The following is a 17346-nucleotide window of genomic DNA, read 5'->3' on the forward strand; positions in this document are numbered from 1 at the left end:
TGACAATCCAACCACAGGGCACCTCGGATTCTCCCGGACGCTGCCGAGGATACAGGTAAGGTATTACTGGCCGCATCTGACCGCCGACGTTGCCCGTTACGTCAAGACATGCCGAGACTGTCAGCGGCGCAAGACACCACCGACAAGGCCAGCAGGATTACTACAGCCGATCGAACCTCCTCGTTGACCATTCCAGCAGATTGGGATGGATTTGTTGGGGCCGTTTCCGATGTCAACATCCGGGAATAAGTGGATTGTCATGGCGACGGACTACCTCACTCGCTTCGCTGAAACTAAAGCTCTACCAAAAGGCAGCGCAGCCGAAGTAGCGAAATTTTTCGTTGAGCACATCCTGCTGTGACATGGTGCCCCAGAAGTCCTCATCACCGACAGAGGAACGGCTTTTACAGCAGAGCTTACCGAAGCCATTCTGCAGTACAGCCAGACAAGCCACAGGAGGACAACTGCCTACCATCCGCAGACGAATGGTCTCACGGAGCGCCTGAACAAGACCCTCGCCGACATGCTAGCAATGTACGTCGACGTCGAACACAAGACGTGGGACGCGGTCCTGCCGTACGTAACCTTTGCGTACAACACGGGGGTGCAAGAAACAACACAGATCACGCCGTTTAAGCTGGTTTACGGCAGGAACCCGACGACAACGCTCGACGCCATGCTGCCGCACGTCACTGACGAGGAAAATCTTGACGTCGCTACCTATATTTAGCGCGCCGAAGAAGCCCGACAGCTCGCCCGCCTACGGATCAAGACCCAGCAGCGTACCGACAGCCGACACTACAACCTCCGATGACGCTTCGTCGAGTACAAGCCCGGCAACCGTGTTTGGGTATGGACCCCGATACGCCAACGAGGACTCAGTGAGAAGCTACTGCGATGCTATTCGGACCCTACAAGGGTCTGAATAGCATCGCAGTAGCTTCTCACTGATGTATTGATGTATTGGCGCACTGGACTATGAGGTCATGCCACACGGCATTTCGCATTCACAGCCGCGCCGCGCACGATCTGAAGTGGTCCACGTGTGCGCATTAAACCCTTTTACGGAGGCTGACAAACTTCATTATTTTGTTGTTTTCTTTGCTACGATTGCTTTTCTTTATTACTTTCGTTTGTTTGCAGCATCGGGTCGATGCTTTTTTAAGAGGGGGGTAATGACACGTGTACTTAGCTTTATCGGGCGACACAATTTGCTGCCTAACAAATGTTATCGCACGGCGTGGGACGCGCCTGCATGTATCCGAAGTTTCTGGAAAGTTATCAATGCTTCTATCCGCTGTCTGTTGTTGCCGAACCTTGTGTTACCTGATTTCATCGCGTGAGGCGAATGGTGTAGAACTTTGTGGAAGGCACGCGGGTCCGAACGATTAGTCTGGAACATTCGACGACTACTGTATAAAAGCCGACGCGCTGGACCCGCTGATCAGATTTTCGACGATCGCCGACCGTGTTCGCCGCTATCGTTGTGCTATAAGTGTAGCCTGTTTTTGTGGGCACAGGTTCGCCTAATAAAAGTTAGTTTTGTCCTTCACAGTATTGCTACTGTGTTCTTCAACGTCACCACCACGTGACAATATATTAGGGAAGGAAACATCGTCAGTTGCACGCAGAGGTCATACATATATGTAGGGTGTCCCGATTAACTATCATGCACCAATATTTTTAAAAAGGGCAACGCGTTACTAAAAGAAACCTAGTGCATATTGTTTACAGTACAGTGGAGTAGCTGCCAGTAATTTTTTTGTTACTGAGAGTTAGTTAAGTAATTCTCATTAATTATCTAACTTTAGACATACTATCCTAATTATCAAAGTGTCAATGAGGCATCTGAAGGCACAGCCAAGGGACATCTAACTACGGTATTTTCAGCAACAAACTAATTGCATACTATTTTTTTTCAACTGATAAATAAACCCAGCTAAATATGGAGAATACCAGGTAACTGCGTTCCCACCCAGATCATAAAGCAATGCCTTCAGACAGGCTCCTTCTGAGTTATCCAGAACAACATAAAGAAAGACATCATGCTCGAGCAAGTTCCTTATCTGCCGTGTCCCGGCTGAAGTAACACGTCGTGTTTGATGTTAGTTGGAAAACAGTTGTGATAGCTGTTGTGTTAGCATCGATAAAGTGCATGGATGTCTGATTTTTCTTTTTTTTTTGCCACAAAGGCGAATTGACAACGTCGGTGCAAAGGTTTAAATGTGCGTTTTGTTTTGTTCAAGTCTCCATGTCTTTCTCTATTGAGCAGAAGGTAAACATGATCCTTGCCTTAGGATCTTCAAGTGACAAAAAGAGGAAGGCCACAAATATATATATATATATATCAGTCATGGAAGGGTGGTTGTAGACCAAATGCATCGACTATCATTAGAAATTATGAATACCTGGCCAAACCGGCAGCTTAAAGAAACAGCAGCGGAGGACTCCATCTTTGAGTCCTAACCTACGCACAAGTGTTCTAGCATTTATGGCTTCAAACCCTCATGCTAGCGTGGAAGACGTGGCCACTGAGGTACCAATTTCCAAGTCATCAGTTTGGAGGATTGTAAATGATGGCCTTTTGCCCGTACCACCTGAATCAGCACCAATGCTTAGAAGATAGGGACCTGTAGAGATGTCTAGATTTCTCGAATTGGGTCCTCACAAAAGCCTATGAGTCTCCGGACTTTTTGAGCAAGATCATGTGCACAGATGAAGCCAGTTTTCGCAGAAGCACCTAGATAAATTTGCATAATGCACACTATTGGAGGGACACCAATCTACATTAAGTATAGCGCAATCGGCGCCAGTACCAGTGCTTGCTCAATGTTTGGTTTGGAATTTACACCAGTGCAACAATCAGTACCATCTTCGATCACGCACTGACTGGACAGCGTTACGTGAGCGAAATCCTTGAAGGAGTGGTGGATGAGTTTCTCAGCAAAGTCCCGCTGTCATGTCTTCCACTTCTGTGGTTTCAGCAAGATGGGCCACCTGCATGCAGCAGCAGCCGAGCACGAAACTGGTTGGGTGCGACTTTTCATGAGCAAGAGATTGGAAGGCACGAGCCTGTAAATTGGCCGGCTAGGTCACCTGACCTCTCTCCGTTCAATTTCTTTCTTTGGGGTTATGTGAAAGATTGTGCTTACATGATCGAGACGGACGTCAGATTAGTTCAAGGTAAGGATAACGGATGTCTGCCGTAGAATTCCGGCATCGGTCATCAAGAAAGCCACGAAAGGTGTGATAAAATAGACAGTACTGTGTAGCTGCAAAAGGAGACCTATTTGAACACGTCCTCTAGGCTGATGTTCAACGGAGCTTACGAATTCATAGATAATGTGAGCACACAGTTCTTTTTTTTTTTTGTCTGTGTGTGTGTGTGTGTGCTAACATTCTGATTGCCAGTTCGGCTCGTAGAAGTAGTATACTCAATTTCGTGAACACATTGTTTGCCTTTTCTCTGCAAGTTGGTCGCTCTGCAGTGTGTTTATTTCGCTTTTATTTGTTGACACGAACCTGTTTTTGCAGCACGTATAGACTTTCATGAAAAATAAAAAGCTCACTTTATATTGGCTTTGGTCTGAAGCGTTTCTGGTGCGAAATATAACTTCGCCTGCACTCTTTCGATGTGGTGCTAGCAAAGGCTGGATTTTGAAACATTCTGTGCCTATTACATTGCTCTTCACATTTCGTGTGTGGTCAGAGCTGCACTTTGACTGCGTTATCAAGGGGCTTTTGTTATCGTTGATCAGTCGGCCTTGAGAGACTGATAATAAGTGTGACGTAGAGAGGAAGGAGTAGCTGCAAAGCCGCGAAACCTGCTGTTGGGGCTCCTTTCGTACCATTATCAAGGTGGTGCGCTGTCTCTTCGGGTTTGCGATAGGCAATGCAGTTGCTTTCAATCAGCTTATTTGAGGGCACTGCTTTATGATGCGGGTGAGAGTTCACTCACATAGTATTTTTCATAGTTCGGGAGGTTTTTTTGCCAGCAAAAAAATTGTACGCAATTAGTATGTCACTGAAAACACTGCAGTTAGATGTCATTTTGGGATGCCAACAAATGCCTCTTTGACACTTTGAAAATTAGGAGAGTACTTCTCGAGTTAGATCATTGTAATTACCAAATTAAATCTCAGTAACGAAATAATTACTGGCTACTACTCCACTTTACTGGAAATAATATGCACTAGGTTTTCTTCGAGTAACGGAACTCTTCTTTTTTTAAATCTTAGTGCATGATAGCTGTGGAACACTCTCTTTTCATCTCCATACCCCTTTCCCCAGTGCAGGGTAGCAAATCGGACATGCGTCTGGTTAACCTCTCTGCCTTTCCTCTCTTCTATTTCTGTCTCTCTGTATAATTCCCTTAATAACCGAAATGAGGCCAAGCCAGGTTCACTCAAAATCAGAATCAACAGCAGTCATGTGCGGCAGCACTTATAGCAGAACTCGGACTAGCAGAAAAAAAAGGCAGAGGCTGCAGTTTTTCAGAAAGGCGAAGCAGTGTTAGCCAAGTATACAACAATTACACGAAGGAAGATTACACCAGCAAGGGGACTCAGGCTGTGAAATAGAACTGTCTCCTACTATGAGGTCTTGTATATACTTAGCGCCGTCACTTCAGTGCTCATGTCTTCGAGGTCACACGAAGTTTCTTGAAGTGCAAGAAATATATATATATATATATGTATGTATCATAAGGCTTTGTTCCAGCCAAGCTCGGGCTACTACCTCAAGGAATAAACTGTGCTGCTGGTGATGATATATGCAGATGGAAAAGATGTGCAGATGATGAAGTTGAAAGCCAGGCATGTGTTGCGCCCACACTAATTCTCTCTCGCTGTAGAAGCGGCTGCCTGGCTGCGTGTAAGTACTATAAAATGCGTCGAGTATTTGGTTCTAAGCGGGAGACATGCACTATCTCTGTCCCACAGCAACGGGAATCGGATGGCGTTCTAACAAGCGAGACATGGTAAATGACAGGTGATGTCTGCTCAATGACCGTGTAAAATCAAATAAAATGCGTGAGAATTTTTTTGCATAAGCCAGGAACGCGCACAGGAGTCCAAAGAAGAACTTCATCACCAGGAGAAAAAGTCACAGCACAGTGGGTCGAGTCGTAACGAAACTTGTGAGCGTCCTGGGAGACGCCGGTGTTAAGCGGGGCGAGGCGACTGCAGTCCGCGAGGCGAGACACAAACTGTTCCAAGAAAGGAACTGATGTGGGTACAGGAGCTGAAAGGAATGATACATCAAGAATGAAACTTGGTGAACAGCCATAGATGAAGAAAAAATGTTAAAAGCCAGTAGTACATTGCGTAGCCCTGCTATAGGCGAATGTCATGAACGGCAGGATTGCATCCCAGTTCGTGTGGCCGGGGCGGATGTACATCGCAATCATGTCAGAGAGGGTACGGTGAAAACGCTCCGTTAAGCTGTTGGTCTGCGGAAGGTCACTGGAAGTCGTCTTGCGAATCGTGTTAGAGGCGCACAGAACTTCAGTAAGGATAGAAGAGAGAAAGACTGCTGCGGTCACTAAGGAGAACGTGCGGAGCCACACATTAGCGGCCTCCGAAAGAAAAGAAATGTGCAGGTTGGAAAGGAGTCAATGCTAAAATGATGGGTAGTCCACGTCGCTGTGTAGGCTGCGGCAGCAGATGCCTGCGTCACCCGATTGCTTTGCACTGCAAGTTGCTCATCTTTAACAGCAACTGTCGCAGCAAACAGGTGGGACACTCTGTCCAATCTGTTTCTGCTGCTGGTTGCCGCTCGTTACGAAACCACCACGTGCGACGAAGGCAAGCACTACACCTGTAGGTAGGCGGCTGAATGTACCCTAAGAGACCCGTGTATGTGAATGCTCACTGTTGCCATATGGTTCATAGCCAATGTATAATGTATTGTCTGAACCTTATGTGGTGATTGATTGCTGTTTAATTACGATGTTATCTCACTTGGTTATGGTCGCCCTGTTATGCTTCCCGAATGTGGCGGCCTGGTCAGTTGCATTGGGAAGCAGTCTCTCGAAGTAAGCATTCGCTCCTGCACCCTGCACAGTGACATAGACTCCCAATTTTTATGCACCATGATTTGTGCTCCCCGTTCGCCCTTTCCTGCTGCAGCCATGGGCAAATTGTGCCTCTGGCCTTTCTCGGCCGCAATTAAGCATGAACGGAGACCAGTATACGTGCTTACGTAGTCCGATGCTATGAAGTTGATAACCAAATGACCCGCCATGGTTGCACAGTGGCTATGGTGTTAGGCTGCTGAGCACGAGGTCGCGGGATTGAATCCCGGCCACGGCGGCCGCATTTCGATGGGGGCGAAATGCGAAAACACCCATGTACTTAGATTTAGGTGCACGTTAAAGAACCCCAGGTGGTCGAAATTTCCGGAGTCCCCTACTACGGCGTGCCTCATAATCAGAAAGTGGTTTTGGCACGTAAAACCCCATAATTTTTATAACCAAATGATTTGAAAGGCCTGAAAAAGTAGCTGATGAAGGCGATGCCCACGAAAGCGACTTGTCCATATTGAGACAATGTGAGACACAAGTGTGAGCCACACATTAGCAGCCCCCGAAAGAAAAGAAACGTGCAGGTTGGAAAGGAGTGAATGGCTAAAATCCTGGGTAGTCCATGTCACTGTGTAGGCTCCGGCAGCAGATGCCTGCGTCACCCAATAGCTTCGCAACGCAATTTGGGCATTTTTAACGTCGACTGTCGCTGCAAACAGGTGGCACACTCTGTCCAATCTGTTTCCGCTGGTGGTTGATGCTCGTTAACCTGACCACCACGAGCCGTTTACGAGCTCGCGTCAATGATTCCAGCGTATCTCGACATGCAAATTTTATTTCTGCTATTGAACGAAAATGTACACTGCTTGTCTTCTGCCAATAAAGTCGCACGTTCTGTTCACTCACTTGTGGCTTGTTTGTATGGGCGTCAGTAGGGGCTCTTGGCAATTAGAACGCACCAGCTACGCGGCAGCGAAGGCATTGAGGCATGCCGCATAGCCGGCAGGGCAAGCACGGCGCGTACCAGCGTACCCGACCGGCAAAAAGCGGCCATATTGGATTTTGCTCTTAAATAAAAAAAAGTGCACTTCCGCTTCCGGATTGAGCTCCGTCATCTGGCGTCCACCTAAGTAAGTTCCATGCGCTGCCGCTGCTTATTTTCGAACCACTGCGGAAGGTAGTTTCCCTTCTCTAAGTTGGTTCTTTATTCTATGGTTCAACCCTGGCAGTTCGAAGATGGCGCCGACAAAGCGCAAAGCTGTGTCTCTTGACTCGAAGATGGATATTTTGCAAGACTCTCGATACGGCTTCAAGGTGAGCGCCCTTGTGAAGAAGTATGAGCTCGCCCAGTTAACGATATCAACTATCTTGAAAACCGGGAGCACCGCAATTGTGAAGGCAGGAGCTATCAGCGGCCATGCTGATCAGCGGAAAACGGTTAGAGACCCTTTGTACGCCGATGTTGAAGAGGCACTTTACCAGTGGTTCATCACCAACTGCTTCAAAAAGGTGGGCTTTGTGCGTAAGGACGAACTTCCCCAACCCACTGAGACCAACATGGTGGAAGCCGCTGACATAACTGAGCTCTGGGAGCTCGTTCCTACTGGTGACACAGGTGGTGCGACGAAGGAGGAGTTTTTGACTGCAGACAGTGCTGCCTCGTTCTGCGATGAGGTCACCGACGAGGTGATCGCCGAAGATGTGCTGTCTCGACAGACGGCAAAGTTGTGTGCCGGTGGCGATGGCAGCAGCGACAGTGACAATGAGATTGACAGTGGCTCCTTGACCCTGACCTCGATGTCCACGCGAAGTGCTCTGTCGTCGATCGACTCCTTAATTGATTTTATGCATGCTAAAGGATTGGCGCCAGTGTTCGCGCAGCAGCTGGAATCCATGCACACCGCAGTTGTGAAGCTGAAGCTGCCGCAAAAGCAGCTTCACAACCGCGGTGCTTCACAAAGTGCAGATATTGGACTATTTTGGCGCGCCTAACCCATGACACGGTCATTGGCGCTAGAAATAAAGCTTGTTTTTCACGGCCTACTTTCTACATCATCTATTCTTTAGAAGCAAGTAGCGAATTCGAGTTCAGAGCTGCAAAGGTATGTTCCACATTTTTTTTCATTCTTTTTAATAACTGCAGTCGACATATAGCGATCATCGATTATAACAATCGTATTTTTTGTCTTTCTCGATATCGTTATAAGTGGACTGCACTGTACACAGACACAGTGCTTCACTTTCAACTATAGATTTTATTTTCGCACGCATCGATAAATATATACTGTGCGAGCGGAAACAAACGTAAAACCAAAAAAGAACATTGAGTGGTGCATTTCGATGAACCGAACAGGTGTGCAAGGCAAGGGAAAACATGTACTGCAATGGTCACAAAGATAAACCGAGGAATCGTATCTCCTTTTCCGATAGTGACACCGAAGGCATGCTTATGCACTTTTGCTCTAATTTTGCAATCTTGTAGGCCTCTACAATCTCCCTCATCATCCTGCTATGAGCCTTATACAGAATCGAAGTGCTTTCAAACATGGGCTTGCAGGAACAATCTCGGCAGTGAATACCCAAATGACCCGAGATTACACTAGTGACGTTTGATTGACCCGAGATTACCCTATTGCTCCCTGCTTAAGTGACTTGTATCTAGCTAAACGCGACCAGGTTCTTGATGAACGCCTGAAAAACGACACCGATGCCGCGAAAGTGTTCAGATTCGTTGACGATTTTCTAATCATTTTAAATAACCAATCAGACAATTTTGACTCGCTGGTTTCAAGAACCGTAACCTCATTCACTAAAGTGTTGTCCCCTTTGTGTTTGACACATGAGGCCCCCATAGGCAATTTCATAGGCATTTCAAAAGGACTTGGGATTGTACTTTTATCCACAAATGACATGCTGGAGTTATCAGCCGAGAGGCAATAATCGAGTCCTACCATTTCATTCCGCTCATTCAGAACTTGTCAAACGCGCAGTAGTAACATCGTGTTTCAACAATTCTATAACGAAGTGTGACCACAAAATGGAAGCCAGTTTCAGAGAGCAGGCCAAGCGCCTGGCAGATTCTGGTTACCCGATGCGTTTGCTAACTTCTGTCACGAAGGGCTTAAGCAAGAAGTGCAAAAACGCGCCGAATGGAAGCAGTGCCAATGCTAGAGCAAAGAAAGTTACTGTGGTACCATACATTCATTGCATTTCACATAATCTCAGAAGAATAGCGGCAAAATCAGGGGTAGACATGGTTTTCTCTGCCCATGAGCGTCTACAGAAACTATGCAAACAGGTTAACACAGAGAATAACAAAAGGCACGCATGTTCTACCCAACATCGCAAACAATTTGTAACCTGTACTCATAACGTTGTCTATGCCATCCCACTTTCATGCGGAAGAACATATATTGGTCAAACCGGCAGATGCTTCAACGACAGATTAAAAGAGCATCAATATAACGTCACTAGGGTAATCTCGGGTCATTTGGGTGTTTACTGCTGAGATTGTTCCTGCAAGCCCAAGCACTTCGATTCTGTATAAGGCTCATAGCAGGATGACGAGGGAGATTGTAGAGGCCTACGAGATTGCGAAATCAGAGCGAAAGTGCGTAAGCATGCCTTCGGTGTCACTATCGGAAAAGGAGATACGATTCCTCAGTTTATCTTTGTGACCATTGCAGTACATGTTTTCCCTTGCCTTGCACACGTGTTCGGTTCATCGAAATGCACCACTCAATGTTCCTTTTTGCTGTTATGTTTGTTTCTGCTCGCACGGTATATACATATATATATGCGTGCGACAATAAGATCTATAGTTGAAAGTGAAGCGCTGTGTCTGTATCTGTTTCTTTCTACGTCCTCGTCCAGTCGCGCTTATACACTCTACCATGGATTATAACCAACTAGCCCGCCAACGTGTTTTAACCTCAGTCGACACACTTGGGTAGCATTCACGCCTCTTTTACCCTCCTCCTCCAAGGTTGAGCGAAGTGATCCAGTCTTGCTTCTTTATGATCACACTCCCAGAGCGACTTCTGGCGGTGATTTGAGGTTCAAGAGGGGAGCGAACATCTGCAACAGAACAGAAAGAAATGAGAGTTCAAAATACAGATGCATGAACTATACAGAAGCACACAAAAGTAAAATATCACCAAGCAAGAGAAAAACAGTAGTAAGCAATCTACGAGTTGCACACAGATGCAATAAACATGGACTCCATAAGAACTACAACCACCGATCCCAAAGGCCCTGCTATGCGCCTATATGGCTTGATCAGAGAGGCGCACGAGTGCTGTGTGTGGAGTGCATCGAGGCAAATACAACGTCAGCGTAGAGGTTGCAAGGGTTATGACAAAATCCAGGTGAAGACAAAGATAACACACGCCTGCCTCACAAGAACAAAATGGCTGGGCCGATTAACGTCCTCCACAGTGGTGCACAGAGGAAGGAGACTGTGCGGGTGAGAAGCCAGATGGTGGCCACGGAGGTTTTAGAGCAACGTGGACGAGGTTCCACGATTTTTTGCCAGCAACACAGCCAGCCATAGACCCGAGTGCCTGGTGGAGGCTATGAGTGGAAGTGTAAGGCTTCGCATCCAGAATTATTTTAAAGGGAAAGTTGAAGCACCACTTTCCTATAAAACATTGGGTTCGACGAAAGCTCATTTGGTCAGGGATAAACACAGCCCACTTGTGTAAAAACAGGGATGAAATGAAAGCACAAAGAGAAGTTGTTTCGGCTCTCTCGTGGGAGCCAAAGTGTCACTGCTTTTTTTAACCTGCTAGTGCTTTTATGCGGTCAGTGCCTCTTTTCACACAGGCATCCCACCCCTCTCCTACATAATTAACGTCCTTGTGGCAGGGGGCGTAGCCGGGGGGGGGGGGCTTATGGGGCTTCAGCCCCCCCCCCCCCCCCGAAACTTTTTCGTACTGTCAATGCACCGCCGACCAAAGCAACCCCCGGCGCCGGAAATCATTCTGGATTTTGTCTAGAATGTCTTTTTTATGCTCGAAATAACATTTCACCGCGAAAATTGCAAACTAGGGCTGGATTTCGTGGCAACGACCATGCACTGGGAGTCGCATAACGCAAGCAGCCGCATCCGAGTACAAAGCTTCAATGGCGTTTTGATGGCAAACGGGCTCACTGTGGAATATCGCAGAGGCCGTGGAATCTACGGAGCGCATGGATATCAATTCCGAAACTTTATGGGTATAAATCTCATAAACTTTTGATGTGAAAGATGCATTGAGATTTCCAAAGTAGTGCTTTAGATTTTCAATTGCAGAACTTTGTGGGTCTAATGCTGTTATAAACATTTGACGCCAAAGGTGCACTGACTTTTCTAAAGTATTGCATTGGAACATACAACGGGACAAGCCAACTCAACACACTATTAGACAAGTTGGCAAAGCACGCAGCGAGGTCCGATGAGATGAAGCGTTGTGGTGGTTCATTTGTGCCGTCATGCCACATAAAAAAAATTGAATTTTTTTTCACCTAGACGCCAAAGCATCCATGTTAAGACACTAAAGCCAGCCAAGGTAACTACGTTCTTATTTATTTTTCCTACTTTGACTTTTATTCGCGAGGATACATTGAGCGTCTTCAATTTTTTTGGTCTTGCTACCTTACCTACAGGCTGCCAGAGCCAGCCAGAGCGCATACGTTTTCCTCGTGTTGCCCTAACCACTGCGCGGCGCACTTCGGTGCGTGTTCGGTTTGCTCTGGCCGACTGGATTTTCACCTGGTAGAGTTTGACACGCTTTCTAGCTAGCAGACGAGAAAAAGAAACAATGGCCGCTCGCCGCCATCACTGTGGAGACTCAATGGATTGCATCGCGTTTGCTTGAGGGCAACCTCACTGGAAAGTCTTGGCTCGCCGGTGTAGGATACCGAGCAGTATGCGTATGGTTCTCTGTGGACCAAGCGTTTTCAGTTTTTTTTTTTCGATATTCCTTCGGTAGCCACATTAGGTGCGCAAAGTAGGCATTTAATTGTGGCCAACGTATTTTCCTTGGAGTTTTTTAATTTCGGTGCCCCCGCCCCACAAAAGGAAAAAAAATACATTGTTGCGGCGCAGCGAATTATTGCATGTTGAAAGTTCGATTTTGTTACATCTTCCTTTGCGGAAAGTAATGGGCCATGGGATGCTTCAGTTGCCGGATACTCTTATTATATTATTGCGATAGCAATTATATGGACACTCCAAGCGCATTCCTGCTGTCACCGTCGCCCTCATGTTTCGTATAATGTCCAAGGGCGATAACATCGTTACCGAGCGCCGCATGCTGTATGTGCGAGTGAAAGCCTACGGGAAGGGGGGGGGGGGGGGGCTGGAATGGGTGAGCCGACGATCGTGACTCAGTCTTGTGTGCGCAATGGAGAAAAGCGGAGAGCAAGCTAGCCATCTTCCGTCGCGCGCGACACATCGCGGGGGTGGATGGAATGGGGGCGGTATCTAAGATTCTATAAATCCGTGATTGCGCAACACGTTTATTTGCTTCGTTTGACACATTATACACCGTCACTTTTTCTTAGATACGTACATTTATTGGAGACTTATAAGTATATTTAGATATCTTGTTGGGAGATTTTGTGTACACGTGGAGTGAACTTTGTTTCCAGTGACACTTTTTTGCCCTTTACCAAGCTCTATCTTCGCATATGTATATCCCATTGTATCTTCGCATTTCTAATGTACGAGGGCTAGTCAAATGAAAGTGAGGCTACCACCCTGTGCAATAATGGTTCGGTTCATTATCTGCGAGGCATGTGCGTAGAAGAGAGGCATGTCTCATTTAGAAAAGTGACACGCAGGTGTTAGGAGAAAGGTTCTATAATGCTCTCATACATTCGGTTGAACATGGTTGCGTGACATATTGGAAACCCCAAAAGTTGAACAGCATGGTGTCGTGACTGCTGAAGGTATTTCGTAAAAAGAAATTAGTCGCCGTATGGCTGCCTTGCACGTTGAACATCGCATTTCATTGATCACTGTGAAGCGTTGGAGCAAACGATTCAAAGGAGGACGTGAAAGTTGCAAAGACGATCCAAGACGGGACTAAAGCCATCGTGAAATCACCCTTAACAAGATTGCAGAAGTTGATGAGGTGATGAGACAAGAACGGGGATAAGCATCGATGAACTGGCAGAGCGTCTGAACATCAGTCCCGATTCGGTTCACGCCAAAATTCATTAACATTTTCGTCATCGGCTTTTGAGTGCGCAATGGATGCCCAAGATTTTGAACCACCGCCAGAAGACGGAGAAGTTCGGCGCTGCCTTGACTGATCTGATCTGGTATCACAATGAGGGTGACGACTTTTTGTCTGCAATTGTGATCGGGGACGAACCATGGTGCCACTACTACAAGCCTGAAACACGAGGACAAAGCTTACAGTGGAAATATTTGAATTCACCACGCCCAAAGAAAGCAATGGCCATCATTTCCGCCGGGAACGTGTTGTTGACTTTTTTTTTCGATCGTCAGGGACCATAATGGATAGAATTTGCTAAGTCTTGAGAGACTATCAATTGCTTCCGATACTGTGAAACGCCGCAACAGCTACGTGTTGCAATCAAGAAGAAAATATGTGGAAAACTGACGAATGGGGTCATCTTGTTCCATGACAATGCCCATCCCCACATCGCTGATGTATTTAATACAAAACTGGCAACGTTCAAGTGGTAAACACTGCAACATCTGCCACACAGCCCAGACCTGTCGCCTTGCGACATCCACATTTTCGGGCAACGGAAAAAAAAAACAGCTCAAGGGAACCACATTCTTGTCGGACGATGACGTTAAAGAGTCAGTTGCAGACTTTTTGAAGCAGCAACCCAAGGAATTTTATGAGACCGGAATCACACGACTCCTCAGTCAGTGGGACAAATGTTTAAATGCTTGTGCAGGTTATTTTTTAAATAAAGTACCCCGTTTGTCATATATTCGCATTGGCTCACTTTCATTTGTCTTGCCTTCGTATATTTTGCAGAACTCCTGCTTTTTATATGTGCTTTCTTTTGCGACTATAATTTCGGTGTAATTACTCACAATACACGACTGGTGACAACTGCTCCTGCGTAATACATTGGAACAAATGCCAGCGTCATTGATATTTTGCACTGGCCGTTGCATACGTACATGAATGTAAACACGGTTCTTGAATGACAAAGTTTCATTAACATATTTGTCCTCAACTTGTTCATTTCATGGCCTTTACATTTTTCATATCAGCGGCATGCACTGCTTTGCTGGTTTCGAACTGATATAGTTCTAAAGTTCGTGTGATATTTTCTTTACTTATCAAATAGACAAAAAACATAGAAGCATTGATATCAGTTATTTTGGACACAATTTTCGGCACATACGACTATGTTCTTTTATGAAGAATGATATATTTTACTTGTTTTTACGGTGCATAGCGTTCAAGAATTCGTTTGCAGCATGTTTGGCAATGGCAATGAAATTATTATTCATGTATTTGATCCCTCGGCAAATTGTTTAAGAGGAATCTTTAGCTCGGACCCCACTCCGACGCGGCCTATTCAAATACATGTAAAACGCTAAATACATTAAATACATGCAGAAACGCTTTTCTGAGATAACCTCTGGATTACTTTTAATGAAATTTGCTGCATTTGAGAGAGAAAGTTAAATTGTAATCTCTGTTGGAAGCCGAATTTCGATTTAGGGCCTGAATTTTGTTTTAACCATTTCGAAAAATGTGAAAGTTCGAAAAAAAATAGGAGCACGACGTTTACAATCTAACAGCTCTGCATCAACAACAGATATCGCGGTTCTGTCAACGGCATCTATTATAACAGTCAAAGCGGACAAATTTGGTATGTCAATTTGTATCTTATGTGAATTGGTTATGTTGTGTACAAAGGTTCTGCAAAAGCCGTGTTTCCGTAATACTAAATTTTTTAGATTCATGTGTAACATACCAATTTTGTCTGTTGTAGATGTGCTATTAGATGAAATTCACAGAATTGTGATAATATTTTTCATTGTTGAGTTAGAGTTTTAAACTTGATAGTTTCGTGTTCTGAAAATTTGTGATTTTGGCCAATTTTTATTAAAATATTTACGACCTAAATGAAAAATTCGAAACCAGCAGTCACTTTCAAGCTTTTCCAAGCTTTTCTTTTAAATGCAACAAACTTCGTCAAATTTGGTGCAGTGGTTGCCGAGAAAAACGAATTCCCCTTCTACATGTATTTAGGTAGGCGCATCCGAGCTAAAGCTTCCTCTTAAGGAGGATGCTGATCTGCAACGTAAGCCCCCCCCCCCCCCCCCCCCCCCCGCCGAACGAAATTTCTGGCTACGCTACTGCCTTGTGGGGAAGGCAATATGGCTTCTCTGAGGGGCGGCTGCTGACTTCTACATTTCATGAAACTTGCCTTGACCTCCCTGCTGTCTAGTACGTTTCTGGTTTAAGACTGTCCCATGCACTGCAGCAAGAAACACAAGGAGTTCCTGGTGGACCATCACTGGCTTCAACGCTCACGATTTGTTGGTGACGCCATGGCCCAGTTGGCTACACTCTTCCGAGAGAAAAGTACAATGTTATCTACTCGTCGGAACTATTACTTTTATCGGTACCATATCAACATAAGCACCATCACTGATGTATTGACTGCTAAGAAGTCATATACAGTCAAACCTCAATATAACGAAGTTGTACTTGCAGCAAAAAAGCTTAGTTAAATTGCAAAGTTCTTTAGTTTGAGGTTTTAAAGCTTCAGCATTAAAAACAATCTCGCGAATTCCCAGAGCATTCTTGGCGGATGTTATCACGTTAGTAAGCACTTCTAAACAAATAGCTAGAAGGTCGGCCCATAATAGCGCAGTTATGAGTGCCAGTGAGCGCGGTGCAGATGGCACAGAGAGCAATGCTTCGATGTGGCTCACAGTGTCCAAGATTTGCGTGTGTTGTATTGCACGGCACTGTAGATCTTGGACACTATAGCTGGCCACGGTTAGTGCTCGTAGCTGGTGCCCACAAATTAAAAACAAAAGCATAAAAAGATACAGATATTTGTCCTTGGCAACAAAAAATTCACCAATGATAATGATACTCTTAATACAAAATTTGAGTGCAGCTCTACATGTATTTTTATTTCATGATATATTGGCTAGCACAGACAATCTGTCTCATGCAGCAAGCTGGCTGCAAACAGAGTGAAGTGTGGTGCCTCATCCATCTGGAAATCACGAGAGGCTGCCCGTGAGTGACGCGTGATTCACAGCAGCCGCCACAGACAGACCTCCGCTCATGCAGTGCTTTGTTTCCGTATATGGTATCGGTGGATGTGCTCGACGCATGCTATCGGCGAACAGACAGTGCGCTACTGAGGCGCCATCACGTCGCAGTCATCGCCACAGAGCCTGCCTTGTGTGGCACTACGCTTTTCTTCTCATGCTTTCGCCATACCCTCCTCCTCAGTTTTCCTCCTCACACTCCCTTCACTATCGCCGTTTTTCATATCGAGCTGCGCTCTGCCTTCGCTTTCATCCTTCGCTGTGCTGGTTCACTCGGTTACAAGTATGACACTGATGCTTGCTGCAGGAACGAGCGCCTAAGATATGCGCACTAAAAAAAGTCACAGTTTAGCCAGAAATGCGAAGCACTTCTGGCGAAACTGTGACAATAGCAAAGAGACTACACGAAGTAAGGTTTGTAGCTTTAGCGGTGGCATGCGTGCGCGGGCTAACATTAAGAGATTTCAGTTACCACAAACTTGCTGTCACAACACAAACGACCGCTTTGCACCATGTCTCGGAAACTTGAGATTATGCGACTGCCCACACTAGACTAGCTGCACCAGAAGGAACCGCCAGCTCTCATGTTTCTCTGAGCGCTGCGAGCTGCCATGCGCCGCATGGCCTCCTCAAGTTGTTTGCCAAAAATGGCACTGCAGGGTGCCTGCCTATCCAAGTTTCCTGCCTACCACGTCCAGGTGCTTTGACGCCGTTCTTGCAGCTCAAACTTTTCATGCGGAAGGACGTTTGAAATAACTTTTGCCTCAGCCACCATTTTCATAGCTTTTCTTTTCCCAGATTTATTAGCCATACAGGCTCCAAGTGCATGCTTGGAATGGCCAAAAACTTCAATAAATCGAAACCATGCCACGAAATTACTTCGTACAATTGCAAAAAAAAAAGTTTTCTTTAGAACTAAAATTGGGAAATTAAAATACTTTGTTACATCACGAATTTCATTAAATTGAGGTTCGTTATGTTGAGGTTTGACTGTATTTATGGCCAGAACAGCTGTGTGCACGTGAACTCGTTTGTTGTCATGACGACG

At 45.8% G+C, this 17346-nt stretch overlaps 1 protein-coding gene across 3 annotated transcripts in view; it reads right to left on the reverse strand.

The window, feature by feature from the left end:
- Positions 1-17346, reverse strand: part of LOC126529714 (uncharacterized) — a 181793-nt gene that overhangs the window by 35029 nt on the left and 129418 nt on the right. The window contains exons 7-8 of one of the 3 annotated variants that reach the window (XM_055070016.2): positions 9994-10099; positions 4504-5241 (exon numbers count right to left, since the gene is read on the reverse strand). In XM_055070016.2, coding sequence (XP_054925991.1) covers positions 5163-5241; positions 9994-10099 — 185 coding nt within the window. In that variant the 3' untranslated portion in view covers positions 4504-5162. Of the gene's footprint in view, positions 1-4503; positions 5242-9993; positions 10100-17346 lie in introns of those variants that run through there. The other 2 variants (XM_055070014.2, XM_055070015.2) reach the window with 2 other exon arrangements.

The sequence above is a fragment of the Dermacentor andersoni genome, chromosome 9 (assembly GCF_023375885.2).
Source record: "Dermacentor andersoni chromosome 9, qqDerAnde1_hic_scaffold, whole genome shotgun sequence".
NCBI classification, from domain to species: Eukaryota; Metazoa; Arthropoda; class Arachnida; order Ixodida; family Ixodidae; genus Dermacentor; species Dermacentor andersoni.